The sequence below is a fragment of the Dromiciops gliroides genome, chromosome 3 (genome assembly GCF_019393635.1).
Source record: "Dromiciops gliroides isolate mDroGli1 chromosome 3, mDroGli1.pri, whole genome shotgun sequence".
Lineage (NCBI taxonomy): Eukaryota > Metazoa > Chordata > Mammalia > Microbiotheria > Microbiotheriidae > Dromiciops > Dromiciops gliroides.
The window spans coordinates 278,452,261-278,470,314 of record NC_057863.1 but is presented as its reverse complement, the minus strand read 5'-3'; the positions used below and the strand labels follow the sequence as shown (position 1 = coordinate 278,470,314).

The 18,054-nt window shown below is 35.9% G+C and overlaps 1 protein-coding gene across 1 annotated transcript in view; it reads right to left on the bottom strand.

Annotated features, from left to right (window-relative positions):
* Positions 1 to 871: 871 nt before the first annotated feature.
* MED14 (mediator complex subunit 14) overlaps positions 872 to 18,054 on the bottom strand; it is a 69,758-nt gene continuing 52,575 nt past the window's right edge. Inside the window, exons 23-31 of the mRNA XM_043994478.1 lie at positions 16,546 to 16,657; positions 15,878 to 16,009; positions 14,085 to 14,267; positions 12,503 to 12,738; positions 11,187 to 11,366; positions 10,986 to 11,093; positions 7,171 to 7,296; positions 6,143 to 6,335; positions 872 to 3,768 (exon numbers count right to left, since the gene is read on the bottom strand). Coding sequence (XP_043850413.1) covers positions 3,695 to 3,768; positions 6,143 to 6,335; positions 7,171 to 7,296; positions 10,986 to 11,093; positions 11,187 to 11,366; positions 12,503 to 12,738; positions 14,085 to 14,267; positions 15,878 to 16,009; positions 16,546 to 16,657 — 1,344 coding nt within the window. The 3' untranslated portion in view covers positions 872 to 3,694. The remainder of the gene's footprint in view (positions 3,769 to 6,142; positions 6,336 to 7,170; positions 7,297 to 10,985; positions 11,094 to 11,186; positions 11,367 to 12,502; positions 12,739 to 14,084; positions 14,268 to 15,877; positions 16,010 to 16,545; positions 16,658 to 18,054) is intronic.

Below are 18,054 nucleotides of genomic sequence, written 5' to 3'. Positions count from 1 at the left end.
CAGGAAGACTTCATCTTCCTGACTCTGGGCCTGATTATAACCACTGTCACCTCACACTGAATTCATTATGAGTGTCTTCACATGAAATCCATGCATGTAGCACTATCTTTCTACACTAAAATGAAAAACGGGTGGGGGATCTTGAAGCATGGTGGGGAGAGGAATTCATTGGAAGTAGTTTTCACTTTGGTATCTATTTTCCCATTCTGTTCCAGATGTTTGTTGGGCACAGAATTTTTTATGCTTTTCATATTGATAGATCATAATGAAGACTACCATAGGTGCTTAAAAATGCAACAAAATGTTGCAGGCTTTTGTTCCTTCTTTTGACTTCAAACAAGGGCTCACACTGGGTTGGTTTTTTTTGTTGTTGACAGTTCCTTGAATTCTGAGTAACTCAGTAATTCCTTGAATTTTTCAAAGCTATCAAATCAAGCATAGCCCAGGAAAAAAACTAAATTGTAGTCCAACAACTGTGCCTTGACTGTTGTGATGGCTAATATGTTCCTCAGCCAACTGGCCCCTTACATAATTTACATTAATTGGTTTTCTTCTGTTACATACAACAGTGGATTCCAATGTCTCCATTTGTTGAAGTTGAACAGTGAAAGAAAACTCACTGTTGGTGATACTATCCTGATGTATATATACAGAACTTTAAAGTTTACAGAGCACTTTATATAGGTATTATATAATTTGATCCTGACAACAATCCTCAGGCTAGTCCAGTTTATTTTTATTAGCACTAATGTAGCCAATACTATGATTACAAATATAATATACATTTATCATTAGAATAAGCTATTCTTCACCTTTAGCTTAATAACTATACTGATGAAAATATAAATGGGTGCTTGACAAATTCATATTAAGTAAAGCATTAATGAAGTCTTTATAAAGAGGGCCTCAGTGTGTGTATGGTGGAAAGAATAATGGAATTAGAGTCAGAGGGCCCTGATTGAATTTCACCTCTGCCACTTACCTATATTTGACCTTTGGCAAATGCCTCAGTTTCCTCATCTGCAAAAATGTGTTGGCTGTACTAGATGGCCTCTAAGGTAGTTTTTCCATTCTAAATCTATGATATACAAGTTATAGTGTAATTTGGCAAGATCCCATAATGAAACTATATTCAAAGTACATTTTCCCCCATCACTTACAAAAGATAACAAATGCATTTTCTGTTACTAAAATTGCTCTGCCACTGCTTTAAATGGATTAATTTAAATGCTAAATGTAATGAATACTAAGGATTTATACAATGAGAAAAATTTAAATGGCTGTTCAACAAATATATGTTTATGCCTTTATTTGGCTCAGGAGCTGTCAAACAAACAGAGTTCAGCCTCTATTAAAAGTCTCTCCTCTCATAACTGTTTCTTAAAATATTAAAATCAATTCTAAAATTTTAGAAGATGTTAAAAAATGCAGTAACATTTTAGTTATGAGAAGTTTAAAATTTCATTTCAAGGAAGTTATTATGCACCTAAAATAAACCAAGCTACTGCCTAAAGCATCTTCAGCAAAAATAAATACCTAAGAGAAGTGTTCTCTAAAACTTGTGGTACCATTTTTGTTCAGTATTAGTTGGTATTAGAATTGTATTGTAAGACAACTTTAATTAAGGCTGAAGGCATTCACCAACCCTAATGTCTGTCTACCACCAAGAAAGCCCATGCTGGCTGCTGCCACTCCTGTCACTCAGCAGCAGCAAAAAGCTCAGGACATCCTGCATTTTCTTATCACCAAATTTAGAAGCCTAAATTCATGAGCTTTTATTCTGTAAGTATCCCTCATTGGAAGAGATGGATTCCAGCAAAGTTTACTGTAAAGGAAACTTTTGTGAAGTAAATCGTCCTTTGATTTACACTATAAAATCAGATGGCTGCACTGTAAAAAAAACCCATGGCATATAGATATGGTAACATCACATTTAAGAATGATCTATGGCCTTCCAAAGTCACATATTTAAAAGGAAAGATAACATTTTTATAAGAGTATTCAAAATAGTGAAAATAATACTGTACTAGAAGTCATGAAATAAAAAATTAAAAAATTAAATCCTCTTTGTGCCCATGGAAATGTACATGTAAGATTAAACCCAAAAGAACAGAATTAGTCCAGTGTTGGTATCCTGCATCCTCAAATTGATGTTACCACCATTTTAATGATGAGAGAAAACCGAAGGAAAATGAAGTTAAAAGAAGAATTAAATAAAGGAAAATATAAGTCACCAGGAGAAGGTTCCATAAGAGCCTCAAGGCTGGGTGAGAAGCACAGCAATATCAGGAGGTAAAAGTAAAAGAAGCCTTAGAAGGAAGACAAAGGAAAGGTCTTGAATCTGATTTAGAACTTAATGGAGATCAAAAAGAGGGAGAAGAAACTGATGGCAACTACATTGTTCATGAAATGTGAGTCACAACAGGTAGCATGCTGGAAATTGGGGGGATTTAGTAGCGATGGAAGCCCAATCAACCTATGTAATTTAAAAAACAGAATTAGACAAATGATTAAAAAAAATATACAGGAAGATCTTATGTTGATTAGTTAACTCAGCATAATACCATTTTAAAATTTTCCGAATGTCAAATCACCAGAAGTTCTCTCTCCTTCAGATACATTCTCAAGCTAGTCAAAAAAGTCAATGACTTTACCACATATCAATGCCATTACCATATCATGGCAAGAGCACAAATGGATTGATGTGGAGACTGAGTGAACTAAAGGAAATTTCTTCCAAGGCTGCAACACATTAATGCTATTTCTTGATTTTAGAAATAGGGTATTTCCCACTGATGCCATGGCAAAATATCTTGTGAACTAATTTTATCCAATGAAAATTTCCCATTTTTTTCAATGGATGAAAAATATTACTGCAATACTTATAAACCATGGTCATATTTAGAACTCACAATATGCGCTCTACCCACTCAAGTCCTACAACAAAGAGCCATGATTTGGTGAAGATAAACTACAAGAAGCCATAAAGGTTAAAAGAAAAGGAAAACTGGCTCAACTCCAGGGTATACAATCAAGTATTTGTAGTCAGTTTCAGTCATATTATTGCAAATGAATGCTCCCACCAAGTTAAAGGTCACGGGAGGAACTAAGTTTATATAGAGTTTATACACACACATTAGTACTATTATTCTTTTTTTAACCTAGTTTTATTAAATATTGCTTCCTTGGGATATGTTTATAACAACTCCCAGAACATTTTCATGTAAGGATTCAAAGCGGTCATATTAAAATACAGCTTCAATATAAAGTTTATCACAGTTTTACAGTATTCAAAATGACAGACCTGCCTTACAAAAAAAAAAAGACTATTACACCCAAAACATAAGAAAAACAATTAAATAAACAAGTTTGGCATTTTTTTTCATAATTTTTGTAGTATAAAACAGAATATTAAATCTATTACTGGCAAGCTGACACTGACCTATAATCTAGTTTGAATGTGTCCCATTTAAACACACTATACAAGATCACTGTACAAAAGGTTGATGCGCATTTTGATGAAAGAAGTGCATCCCTGAAAGTTTTTTTTTTTTGCCAGTTTAGTATATTTATCTCTTTAAAAAAAAACAAATCATGTCAAAATGTCCTTTTCCTTTTTTAAACTGAAGGCTTATTTCAGATTTTTTTGTGTTGTTTTGTTTCATTTTTCAGCCTTGTTTAAAAACAATAGTGTCTATGGATGCCCACCAGGGGGCAGTGTAAGATTAGCCATTAAATCACGAACAGCTGGGAATATTGTGCATTCACCTGTAACAGAGAAAAATGTTAATTAGCTATTCGCAACATAGGAAAGAGGTTCTTAACACAACTCGTGGTGGGGAGTGTTTAACTTGTAAGTAGTAATAAGAAACTGGACAATGAAAGAAGCTTAATTTTTAATTGCCCAGATTATAGCTATAAGGCAATTTTGGGGGTTTTAGAAGAAATTTCTAGTCAATTCACATCTAGGGTTTTTATTTATAAAGGTACTGATAAGATCATCAACACTGAAAATTTCATGTAGTTAAAACCTTTGCCTTGACTAGGTATTAACAGAAGTTAGGTTTTTAAGGCTGTACTTGTTTCTATCCCTTGAACCTAGCAAATAAGAGAACTATTTATCCTAAGTGTTGCTACCTTACCTACAACATCAATGTGTTTGGTGCAAAATTTTCATTAAGAGCTTACCAAGCATTGCCTAGGAAATCCACCAGGGTTTTCAACAAAATTTCAGGAAAACAGTCATCCTTCTCAGTCACAGTAGTTTTAAAGATAGATCAACATTCCTTACTAAGTGTATCAAAACTGAGAATTTCTTCAAGAAAAGTATTATATCCATTAAAAGCATCTTGAGAAGGGATTTTTTTTTTTACCAAGAATGCAAGTACAAGAAATTGTTTTGGGGTTGGGATGTGTCGTTTTATGTTTTTCCACACCCAACCCCTACCCCTTGACTTGATCTGGCCAAACAAATCAGAAGCTGCCAGTCTCCCTGATCTTAATTTGGTCAGTTATGATAATTCAGTAGTTAAGAGTGCAACTATTTATACAGAATAGTCTACTTTCACGCACGTAACACCCTGGAAGAAACTGGAATCAAGCCATTAGATGTGATTAACTGTACTACTAAGACAATGATTTTTGGTTACTTTTAACTTAATCTTTTATCCATAGAAATGGCAAACTAGATAAAGGAAATTGGAATGTGAAAATTAAACTAAATTGTTTTTAAAAATCCCCCTCCAGAATTAATGCAAATTCTAAACACCAAAAAAGTTTCTATCTTCCATTTATCTCCATGATTCCTAGTGTATAGTTTTCTGTAGTTCAGTGAAAAGTCATCACTCTAGGTGGAAAAGCTTGCTGAGTTAATACAAGTTGAAATCATTCTCCCCCAACCTCCCAGAAAGTATAATCTTAAATTCTACAAAATACAGTAATGCCACTCATCAGCCTGTGAAAAATGAAGATTGTTAGGTCAAAGACTCTGATAGCATTTAACTTTGATTCTTGAAGAATTCTACTTTTCGCCCAAAGAGGTGAGAAGCCAAAGGAAGAAATGAAGATAGCAATATGAAGGTTGAGGAAGTATTGCAATAAATAAAGCATAACTCTCCCTACTGCTACTGTACTTCTTATAAGTTCTAATTCAATGAAAACTTAAGAGGTAAGAAGAAACTACTGTGGTTACTTCTGAAATGAAAAATACCTTTTCTTGATCCCTTAGTCATAAGCATGCATAATATGGAGAACCACAATTTTTCCATCACATGAAAAAAAACCCTGGTAAGTAATAAAATATAATTTCTTCTATGATTCTTACTCCTAGAAATTGTTTGATAAGTACTTTTAACTAAAAATAGACAGAGTATAATCTTTTTGGAGAACAATTTCACTTCATTTCAAACTGTAAATTGCTATCTTATTGAGATTAAAGAGAATCTTCTTTGGGATAAGTCAAATGGAGGAAAGTACCCCCTTTTGAATTAAAAAAAATGTTTTTTAAACAAAATTTAACACTGCCAGAAGTAAAAAATTTTAAATTGCATGCTACCACATAAAGTAAAAATTAAAGGGGTTTGACATTTAATAACATCTGGTTTCCTTGAAAATGTTAGGCTTGAGAGCTTCACTGAGCACTTGGTGAAAATGTTCACTTGCACCCAACCTGACACTTACATAAGAAGCCCATACAGCAGTGATGCTAGTTGTATCAGCTTTTATTCTTCACAAAACATTTGAATATACAGAACTTTTGAAGATTATTCTATTAATTTGTTATTCATCAGCCATGAAATATGATAAAGAAACATGCATTTCAACTTTGTTGAGTTACAGAGCAAGTATCAATGCTGGGGGAAGCAGGGCTATGGAGAATTTTGTTGTCCTAACTACAGTCCTCTGGCAACACGTGCTATACATATAACTTTCTGGTAGTAGCAATGGGGACAGTCCCATTATTAAATCATGAACAAAAGTAAAGTCTTGGCAGCAGAGAAATGAACAAAAATAACAAGTGAGGAAGGAGATAAAGTGAAAGGCAGACATTAAGGGGTCACAACAAAGAGAAGTAAGGAGGAGGGCGCTTTCTCGTCAGAATCTTAAGACCCATGTAACAAAATACCATCTACTGGTCATGTACCTTGTCGTGGTGGATTCATCTCTGCAAACCTCTTTAGAATGTTGCTAACCATCATGGGTGCAGCAACAGAAGAATTCTGCTGTCGGGGAATGTCTGCCTGTTGGGTTGTACCTGAAGCCATGTCATAAATAATTGGAACAATAATGCTAACAGGTTCCTGGGGAGGTACTGACGTTTTCTGAGTTAGCTGAAGCTGTAGGTAATACAACATACACACAAAAGAAAAAATTAAAATATTTAATAAAAAGAAAGTAACTGTCTTAATTTTAAAAAGTTGTTATTACTATACATAGAAAATGAGATACTATATATAAACTTGGATTCTTTATTTTCTTGACAATGTAAGCTCAAAATGCTCCCTTTAAAGAGGTAATGTCTAAATTAACTATTGCAAGACTCAACTTCCTCTCCCATACCTGGCTGCAAAATAAGTAATTTCCCTCGGTCCATTTTAACATGCACTGAGAGGCACTGGGGATACAAAGATAAGTTATACATCTGCTCTCCTTTAGCTTAATCATTTAAGACAAGTAAAACTACTACTTTGAGTTGCCAGGGCTTTCTGGTGGAGTTATCCAGGAGACATCTAGAAATACATGACTAGAAGTTTTGGGGAGAGACTAGGAAAAATTTTTTTAAAAAGGGGGGGTGTGTATGGATATGATGCATAAAAACACAAATGAGGAATCGAAGAGAAGAGTGGGAGTGTGCAAGGAATAGAATGTAATTAGAGAAGAGGGCACAGGTCTAGATTTAGAAATAAGGAGATCGTGACTTCATGGAGACACAAGACAGATTGCAAAAGTTGAATAGGTTAAAGTGAAGAAAGGATCAAATATAGCCTATTGATTGTGTAATCTGGACTTGACACATGAAATTCAAGCTTTCAAAGTGCAGAAAACGAGGCCTATAATTTGGCGATATCTGATTGTTCACATATTTACATAAGGGACACAAAACTTATTTACTACAATAAAGCCCCATTTACCTCTAAATCACTTTTAATTCAGATATTGGATAATACTTACAAAAAATAGCATTTTGGATTTGAGTACTACAGCAGGTGTCCCAGGAGGTGCAATAGGTGGTGCACTGGGAGGAATTGTAAGACAGAATTGCACATTCCATTTCAATTGTGTAGCTTGATCAGGGAACTATATTTAGAAATAAAGAGAAAGTAACTGGTAAGTCTATGTAAATGGTATTTTAGTATGCTATTTCAATTTGGCATTAGATGTCCTAATTTTTTAGATTTCAAACATTCATTATTACAAGATCACAAAAATCAGTTATTTTCTAAATTTTTATGAATTGATCATTTGATAACTGACTTATGGTTTCATATATAACTATCATATCTACTGCCTGCCTGGACATATGAGATGGTAATTTTTCTCCACATAATTTCCCTAGTAAACTAAATAGTTCACCATGAGGAGGTCCAACAACTACTCTGAAAACTTGGTCAGGGCAACTTAAGATGTGTCAATCACTATCTCAAAAGAGGAAAGGCGTTAATGAATATTTTAACAATGGTTAATTGCTCTAAGACTTCAAAAGCTTCACTGTTGCTTTTTTTTGGGGGGGGGGGCAGGGGGAACATTTGCTTTTCCTTACAAATCTTAAGGTGCTTGGTCAGACTGATGGTCTAGCCAGCCCAGTATTTCCTCTCTATAACCCTAACAAGGAACATGGACTTAGAAGGGTAGTTTAACCTTATACTTTCACTATACTTTTACCTTCAATGGGATTCTCAACCATCATTCAATTAAACTATTATTTAAGCTAATTATCATCTCTTCATTCTATACTACTGGCCTTAGAAGGTAACTCATACCATAGTTTTCTATCTACTGTGTTAAGCGATGGTTCCTTTAATTTGTATATTCACCTCTTCCAAGTTGTTTCCTTTTTAATAATGGATATTTGTCACTTGTTGATCAAGCTTACTTTCTGTTTCCTATCTTTATGTCAAGTATCCCATTGTGATTCAAAACATTTAAGACTGAGCCTTTGCCACATGGAACCCTAAATCAAAGGTTTTTTTGAAAATGTCCTTAGATGAATGAATCTATGATCAAATTCACATAGGTACTCCCTAGCTAGTGCGGGTCACAACCCCCCCCCCAATACTGTGCAATCCTTGGCCATGTATTTGTGCTACAGAATACCTACCCCACAAGCTTCTTATATGCCTTCTTCCAGTTCTTTTATTATCTCAAGGGTACCAATGTAGCACTTGCACTATCATCTACTGGCTTAAATCCTCACTACATGACTAGCTGATTTCCATTTCCAATCATGTCTGTCCTCCATGGTGTCTTTCACATAACTTCTCACGGGCAAGTAGGTTATCACTTTTTTTTTTTTTTTTTTTTTTTTTTTTTTTAGTGAGGCAATTGGGGTTAAGCGACTTGCCCAGGGTCACACAGCTAGTAAGTGTTAAGTGTCTGAGGCCGGATTTGAACTCAGGTCCTCCTGAATCCAGGGCCAGTGCTCTATCCACTGCGCCACTTAGCTGCCCCAGGTTATCACTGTTAATATCTTGTAGCCTACTTACACACCTAAGAGTCTATCTTAGTATGGATCACTTGTCATTTTGATTTTCATGAGGTTCAATGTTTTGGAGCCACACAGATCCTCAGGAAAAAGAGGTGGGTTTCTGCAGCAATGAGCAGTTTGAGAACAGGGAACATATTCTGTAATTTTCCATATAAGAGCCTTTTCAACTCTGGGCTCAGCTTACTGTCCAGCTGTAGCATCTATCCAAGATATTAATATACTCATTGATGGAAGAGCCAAATGGGCTATTTGTCCATCAGAATGTCATAGGCAGGGCTACCTCCATTTTCATTCACTGTTTTTTTCAGTGTGGATACTTAGACAAACCTCTGTAGATTTCATTTTAGAATGGTGTTCTGATGATCAGTGAGATTACTACAATATCAGTTGTAATAAATATCTGGAGAACCTTGCATTTGATAAAGATACTTTTTTAAAAAATGGTAATTAATTTTTTTTCAATGATCAAACATTTATTTTTTTCTCCCATTCCTGGCAAAAAAGAAAAACAAAATATACTTGCAACAAGTACATAGTCAAGCAAAACAAATTCCCATACTGGCCTTTTCCTAAAACATGTGCCTGTTTTGTATATATTGTGCATCATTTTCACTGTCAGGAGGTGGTAGCATTTTTCATCATCTACCACCCTCTGGAAATACAGTTGATTGCATGGTTCAGAGTCCTGATCTGATCTCAAAACTATTCATTTTTACAATGTTGTTATAATATAAATTGTTCCCCTAGTTGTTATGTCGTCTTGATCCCTCGAAAAAATTTGTTATCTTTTCCATTCTTTCAGTCATTCCCTCTTAGAGCTATCTTAGCAAGTAGGTCCCTGAATGTCTCTAAAATGGTATCACATATAGATTTAACAACATATTGTTAGAGCCAAAAAGTAATTCAGAACATCTTATTAAAAAACCCTTAAGAGCTAACTATGTGCTTGGCTCTAGGGCTAAGATTTAGACAACAAAAAGCTGGGGTCCGGGGAAGTGGAGTCACAAAATCAGTTACCTAGTGGCAAAACATACCTTGAATCCTGCTTTCTTGACTCCAGGTTCAAAGCTCAGTTCAGCACTACCAATGCCATTGCTACTTCCTCATAAAGCTGATCCATTACTGGAGATTTGCGAACTTAAAAGGTGATACCATAAGCATTGAGCCAGGGAGTCATGCCAGCGGAGCTGCCATCTTCCCTATGGTCTCAGTCAGGAAAGCTCTCTAAGCATCCTGCTTCAATAGTTCTCACACCAAGGTCTGTGAAGCGCCACTGCCTCCTCAATTACTTTTTACTGTTTGGAGACATGACACTGTCACCTTCTATCAATCTCCCTGCATCAATCTAACAATGCAAAAAAGCTTCTGTGACAAACATGGGCTGCCCTTCGATTCTCTGCTTGGCAAAGAGATGAAGTGTCTCCTCTCCTGAGCCCCATGACTGTAATGCCCTCAACAGCATCAGTTAACTTCTCTATGAAATGACCTGTCATTTTCTTTCTTTGTTCATTTCCCATGTTTTTCAGTCAACAGCCAAGTGAAACAGATGAGGATGGACTTGTAATTGCAGTTAGTGTTGTCCTCTCATCTTTATTGTTTCTTACTTTGCCTTTGCTCTAACTAGTCAATACTGACCATAAACAAGTTGCTGCACCTGTCATGTAACCAGCTGTTTCCTATCTCTTAAGATGCAATCAATTTCACTATTATAATGTCACTACATCCACTGCCTTTCAAGTCTTCCTGAAAAAGTACTCATGATTTAGTAACGTGAAGTAATGAGTAATCTACAAGGTTATTTATATATACCTCAAGGTATCCCTTACTGAATTAGAATCACAGAATTAAAAGCTAGTAAAGACTTCAGAGGCCATCTGGCTACCTCCTCTACCTCTCTACCATTATAAAGACAAGGAAACCGAGGCTGCTCAAGATTAAATGTTGCCCAATGTCAGACAGATAGTAAGCACTGGAGACGGGATCTGGACCCATATTCTCCCAAGCCTATCTTCTTTCCACTGTAGCACCATGCCTCCCTCCACAAACAACCGTGCCAGCTCTTCACTCCCTCCCCCAAACATGTGATGAAGTTATAAGCTACCTAAGTTCACAATAAAGGCAATTTAGCCAAATAAACCCCATTCCTATTTTTAGCTGAAATACCTCTAGGCAAAAAAAAAAAAAAGGGGCAGAAAGGTAAACAAGGAATAATCACAGAAATAGAAAACAGAGCTACTGCTTTTATTCAAGGCATACTTTTGCTTCTTCCTGTACAACTCACCAGCTCTAGTTTCATGATATGCACACAATCCCTGAGGATATGTGTCGGAGCACCTAATAGCTTGGTGAAGGCTATTAGTGTATTGGCTTTAAATGGTGGTCCTGCGACCTAAAGAAACATAAGAAGTAATTATTTTCCCTCTCAACATGACTTTACATTTCATTTTTTAAAATGCATAAGTTATTAAAACTAAATACAAACCCTTGTTTCAAAGAATTTCTCCAAAACTTGAAGTTCATCTGGTTTCCACTGTCCTGCATTTTCAGGTGTTACTTTTAGCTGAAGAGTCTGGTTGGTCTTGGGGCTGAGAGCAACTCTGCACTTAAGGGCATCAGTCTTAAACATTATTACTCCAGGTTCATTGGAGTTTATTAGCTGTAGCTACAAAACCAAATCAATTTATATAATTATTAACATATTCAGATTAGGGGCAGCTAGGTGGCACAGTGGATAGAGCACCAGCCCTGGATTCAGGAGGACCTGAATTCAAATCTGGCCTCAGACACTTTACACACTTACTAGCTGTGTGACCCTAGGCAAGTCCTTAACCCCAATTGCCTCACCAAAAAAAACAAAAAACAAAAACATATTCAGATTATAGGAGAATTGAATAATACTGAGACTACAGGCCAGAAATAAGCTGACAACTATATTCAAAATAAGGAGCTTGATAAGCAGTTACTAATGCCTATCAAAAAGCCAAAAGTCTACTTTACATCTCAGTTTTTCATAAGACATTTTAAAAATCTGAATAATTATGACCAAAATGGCTACAATGACAGATATTTTAAAATTCACTGTTTGTTTCCTTAAATTCAAACAATATTTCTAATGACTGGGCCACAAATTTTACATAAATTTAATCATATGTATTGTTCCAAAGTTTTACAATCAAAAGTGCCTTATAGTGCCAGCTAGGTGGCACAGTAGATAGAGCTCTGGCCCTGGATTCAGGAGGACTTGAGTTCAAATTCAGCCTCAGATACTTGACATGTAGTAGCTGTGTGACCCTGGGCAAGTAACTTAACCTCAGCTGCCTCACCAAAAACAACAACAACAACAACAACAACAACAACAACAAAAAGTGCCTGGTAACCATTCCCCAAGCATATTTAAACATGTGAAAAGAACTATCAATCTTTGTTGACTTAAAATGATGAAATTTCTATAGATATAAAGATCATTAGATTCTTGAAAGTCTTCAAAAAACAACTATATTTTAATAAGGCTTAATGGCAAAATGTAGGGAATTCTGATTAAGCACCTCTTCAGTTTAAAGAAGACATCTGTCATATAGGAACTATAAAAAACTGAAGCATGACACCATCACATGAAAAACACAAAATAAATAAAAACCATTCATATGCTAATATTAAGAGAAGGATACTTGAGCTTAGTAACATTAGGGAAATCACATCAGTTCTGCTGTGGGAAGGAAAAGACCACATTCTACAATTTAGTATATTTCCTTTCAAAACTAATTTTGCTTGTGAAAGTCTATAAAAAGTACCAAATACCGTTTCTTGTTGAATAATCCTTTGAAGATGTCGTCTCATGATAACTGATCCAAGGAATCGCTCAAGTGGGGAGCAAAGGTAACTACCAGCCAGGCCAGGTACAAGTCCCGGAGTAGGAGAGGGTAAAAGTAAAATATTCAAGGCACTGTGAGTGAGGATGGTAGGTATGGATGCAGCCCAAGAGCGCTGAGGTAGTTTACGAGGTGGAGGCATGTTGGTTGGCATTGTTTGAGAACCTTTTGGAAAAAAAAATTGTTATTCATTTCAATTCTCAATGGCAATTTTATATTAATTTATTTTTCTCTATTTTCAACTTTACAGTCTTTTCCACTGGAAAAAAAACCAAACTGTGGGTGTTTCTGGTTGAGTAATCCATTCTGTACATTTATGGCATTAGTTAGATAGCAGCAAATTAGGTTAGATTGGCAGTAAATCTGAAAAGTTAGGCCAATATGAGTAAAACTCTAGAATTATAAAAAACAACTTTAAAATCTGAGCCATTAGTTTTTGACTCTATTGAATTAAAGAGTTCACCAAGTATTGTTGATGAATACCTACTGTTGCTAATCTATTTATTAAACAATCAAAGGACTGTTACTAACTAATCTATTTCAAAAGATGGGCCAAAACGCTAAGATTTTTAATTCATTATCTTGAATATCACAATATAGCATTAAACTTGCTTCAAATTGACTGTAGTCAGTATAAACTTCATGATAAGTGCAAAGACTCATAGAATTTCATGGGATCAAAACATTGAAGGATGGAAAGGCTCCTGGACCATCTAATGTGACTACCTTATTTTACAGATGAGCAAACTGAGGCTCAAATATAAGTGAGTTGTCCAATGTCACAAAGACACAAATCATTAAGGAAAATCGAGCCACCAGGTGATGAGTATTTTGGAAAAACTTGATGGCACAATAGATAAAAGTGCCAGACTTGGAGTTGGGAAGGCTCATCTTCCTGAATTCAAATATGGCCTCAGACAGTTACTAACTGTGTGTGACTCTGGGCAAGCCATTTAACCCTGTTGGTTTCAGTTTCCTCATCTGTAAAATGAGGTGGAGAAGGAAATGGCAAACAGCACCAGTATGCCAAGAAAACCCCAAATGGGGGTATGAAGAGTTGGAGACAACTGAACAACAAAAAAGTATGGATGAGATGGTCTTTTAAGGTATTTTATCGTCAGATCTTACTGATCTCTTTTGATCTTCAAATTTTCATTTAAATATAAAATGACTTAAAAATGATTTATCGGGGCAGCTAGGTGGCACAGTGGATAGAGCACTGGTTCTGGATTCAGGAGGACCTGAGTTCAAATCCAGCCTCAGACACTTGACACTTGCTAGCTGTGTGACCCTGGGCAAGTCACTTAACCCCCATTGCACCCCCCCCAATAAAAAAAAAAAAGATTTATCATAAACCCTTTATAAAAAGAAGCTACTACACAGGTCAAGACTAATAAACTTTTGTTATATTTAAATTATTTTAAATGTGAGGATATAATGTATTCAACTGATTAAAAAGATAATATTAACAAAATACATTAATCTATGCAAAATAATGTTATGAGATTTACTTGTTCCAGCCCGAGGGGAATGAGAAGCATCTGGAACAGGAGAATGTAGAGATGGATTGGCTGGTGACATTCCAGGCATTCGTGTTGCTGGTGAGGGACCAGACACTTGAGGAGACCCTGGCCAATTTCCCGCTCTTCCACTTGGTGACACCATGGTATATGGTGAACTAGGATCAATGGTACCTGTATAAATTGCAGAGTTATTCCTATTTCCATCATATTGAGAAAGTATTCAAACAAAAGGTTAAAAAAAAAATCTAATCCTGACTCAACAGCCATGATGTTCCTTAGTGTTTTCTTTTCAGAGCAAAGATATTAATGGCTACCCACTTTGATTTTTTTTCCTTTAAAATGACATTTCAACTGAAGATGACTACATCCTAGCTGCAACCTCAGAATCTATTAAGTGTAATATACCAGATGGAGTAACATCTGGTTTCACCACGATCATAAACAACTAAGAAAGGGTTCACTTTATCTAAGCAAATGCTTTATGCCATAACATTAAAGCCTTACGCAATTAACTCACAAGACCTAAAGAGAATGTTAAAATCATCTTCAGAGGACTTGAGACCTCATTTAAGTTCTATTATATCCTTTATACCAAAACTTCTTAAACTGTGGGTCGAGATCTGGCATGGGATAGGTAACTGAATGTAGGGGGGGGGGGTCACGAAAAATTCGGCAACAGCAAAAGGTTATATAAACCTATTTTACGTACCTATATACCCAGAATGACTAAAAATTTCTCGGGCAAAAAGGGGTCACAAGTGGCAAAAGCTTAAGAAGTTCTGCTTTATACCACCTAGCACATACCACAATACTTATGGTTACAGGATGCTTTAGATTTACCAGGTGCTAAAAGATACAGGATCTTTTGATCCATTCAACCACCTTGTGAAATTGATGAGAGTCTAAATAACTTGTTCAAGGTTATATAGCAAAGAAATGGGAGAGCTGGGACTAGAGTCTGTGTCTTTGGATTTTCTGCCCAGTTCTTTTTTAGTACATATCATGTATACAGCAGGTGTTCAATAAGTAACTACTGACTAATCAGCTAAAATCGAGCCTCTGGTTTTCTTGGATATGTTTTATTACACCAATAAAAAGCAGACAAAACTGAAAAAAGGATGACTAAGATTTTCTTCATTTGACAAATATTAATGCTAATGTGATTAGATTATGAGGCTGCAAAAGCCAGTATCTTTCTGAACCATATGGCTCTATTTATAATCATTTCTTTCTAGATCTTTATTTTAATCCAACATATTTTTTATTATGAACTTTACAAACATCAATAAACATGAACATTTCCTTTAGAAAAAGAGGCTTCTATATGAAACCACGAATCTGTGATACATTATGGCTATTTATTTTTCAAATGTATAAATTAAATTTAACTTGGTTGTACCAGTGCTGCACTTAACTGTCTGTCTCCTTAACTTCCTTTGGCTCTCTTCTGTGTATTTTCTAAACGTTTTATTGATGCTCTTTATATTCATTTTTTTAGTATCATTATCAGTAACTCTCCACTCCCATCTTTCCCACAACTCTTCACCACGAAATAAAAGCCCTTCCTTGTAACAAATAAGTAGTCAAGCAAAAAAAAAAAATGCATAAAAATGTTTAGATATTCTTAAAAAGATATTTTTTTTAAATGGGATCTGAAATAGTCTCCTACAAATATTCCAAGTTTAGTCCTTTTTTTGCTTTGTCTATCAGTCTGAATTTGTTCCTAAATGCATGATTTCAGAAAAATCTTTTACTCTTATTACTGGTTTCTGAAGACTTACCATGTGGACTGGCAAAGCTGGCCCCTGGTCCTATAGAGATTCCATGTGAGGAAGGGGGAGGAGTTGGAACAAATGAAGCTGGTGAAGGAGCTCTCAAAGCACCACTAGGTGAACTAGCAGCATGCAGATTTCCTAATCAAGGGAAAATTAATGGCTGATAAGCTTTTATTAAATATATTTCAATAATTAAAGAGATTTATCATTTTATTAGTGAGCTCCTTGATCCACAAATCTAGATTATGATCCCCCTAGACTGCTGAATGTCTATAGTTAAAACAACAACAACACCAAACCAAACATCCGTGGTGGCCAACTTTCTGGTGATAAGTCTTATACCAAACTGGTTCTTTGGCTACCTGTGCACTGCTGGGCCAGAATCTGATGCCTTTGCAGCTTGGTAGAGCTTAACTGTCACACATCAGTATGACTCCAGTGGACAATCACTATATATATGTTAAATGTTCACATAATAAAGAAATAATAGAGCTAAAATAAATGCTGCAAAGAGTACAGATCAATCAGTAGGAGGAAGACCCTAGGTGACAAATAACAAAACATGAGTAAGGCAAATAATACTAAAATCTAGTTTACTGCTTACCAATACATCGATTGCTTCTAATAAGGTTACCTGAAGACAAAACATAACAATACAATGAGTGCTATCTTACCTGGGGATTGTGTGTGCATCATAGAAGGAGACTGGTTGACGGTACTATGATAAGATGTAGGTGGTGAAGTAAGAGGATAAGCTCCTGATGACCCTGGCTGCTTTGAAAATTGCTAAAAGTTCAAAAATAAAATTGAAAAATAAAAGTGGCATAAAACTCAGATTTAAGCAGTGAAAACACACAAATATGAAACTGTACAACTAATTTTAACTCCAAATGAATGAATGCTTAAAAATCCCTTTTCAGATTTGTAAAAAGCTTTCAAACAAAAAAATCCCCCTTCTTAAATGGGAGGGGAAAAGGATAATCGTATATATCATTATGAAGTCTATTGATTTTTTTCCATTTGAGTTTTATACAGCTACAATGCCTATCATCCCAAGTACAACACCCCCCTCCCCCCTCCTCTTAGCTAGTCCTATTTCTCTCCTTTCTAACCTAACCCATGGACTATCTGGAGGACTGTATTCTATTCTAGGTGGCCCATTTTAAGAAGGACACTGGGGAAAAAAAAAAAAGGGGGCAGCTAGATGGTGCAGTAGTTAAAGCACTGGCCCTGGATTCAGGAGTACCTGAGTTCAAAGCCAGCCTCAGACACTTGACACTAACTAGCTGTGTGACCCTGGGCAAGTCACTTAACCCCCATTGCCCTGCAAAAACAAACAAACAAACAAACAAAAAACAAGGAGGACACTGAAAAGATGAAGAACACAGAAGGAAGCCAACCAGGAGGGTAAGGATCCAAGTCTGTACCACAAGCTTCATCATGTCATATGGGGATCAACTGAAAGATCTGGGGATGTTTTGTCTGGAGAAGAAAAGACCGGTAGGGGCTGGGGTGTGGGACGGGACATGAGATCGGCCTCAACTCCATGAAGCATGTAGAGGAGGGATTAAAATTGTTTGGCGGCCCCATTGGGCATAAAGAGGGGCAAAGAGAAGTTGAAAAGAAACAAATTTAGTTTTGATTTCAAGAAAAAAATTCTAACAATTAGAGCTCTTCAAAAGTGGAAGGGGCTTGTACAAGATGGAGGACGCTCTCCTCCTTAACGGAAATATTCAAATAGATTCTGGAAGAAGACTGGTGAGGTTTATGTATGGATTTACTTGATAGCTGCTGATATCCTTTCACTCAGTGCTCTTCCTAACTTGACAATTTTCTTCTAGCTCTGTAACTCCATTTTCACTAGCTCAAAAACAAATTTACATACTGTGTCATTCCCAGCTAACAGGGTATATATGTCACCTTTCTTTCTGGCACTACTAATAATGCTACTTCAAATTAAGATAATTTAACATATTCCCAGAGCATTTTAAGTTTTTGCCCTCTGCTCTTCAATCCTTGCTCTCATGCTCTAGTCTGATACTAGTATTCCCCCCTCCCTTCCTTCTTTCTTTAAAAAACAAAAAAAAGGATAACTATTATTACATAGAATAAGGCTAGGGTCTGGACCTGTGGTTTCACTGGAATAGGGAGTTCCTAGATGAGGAAACTCTGCCAAAGTAGAC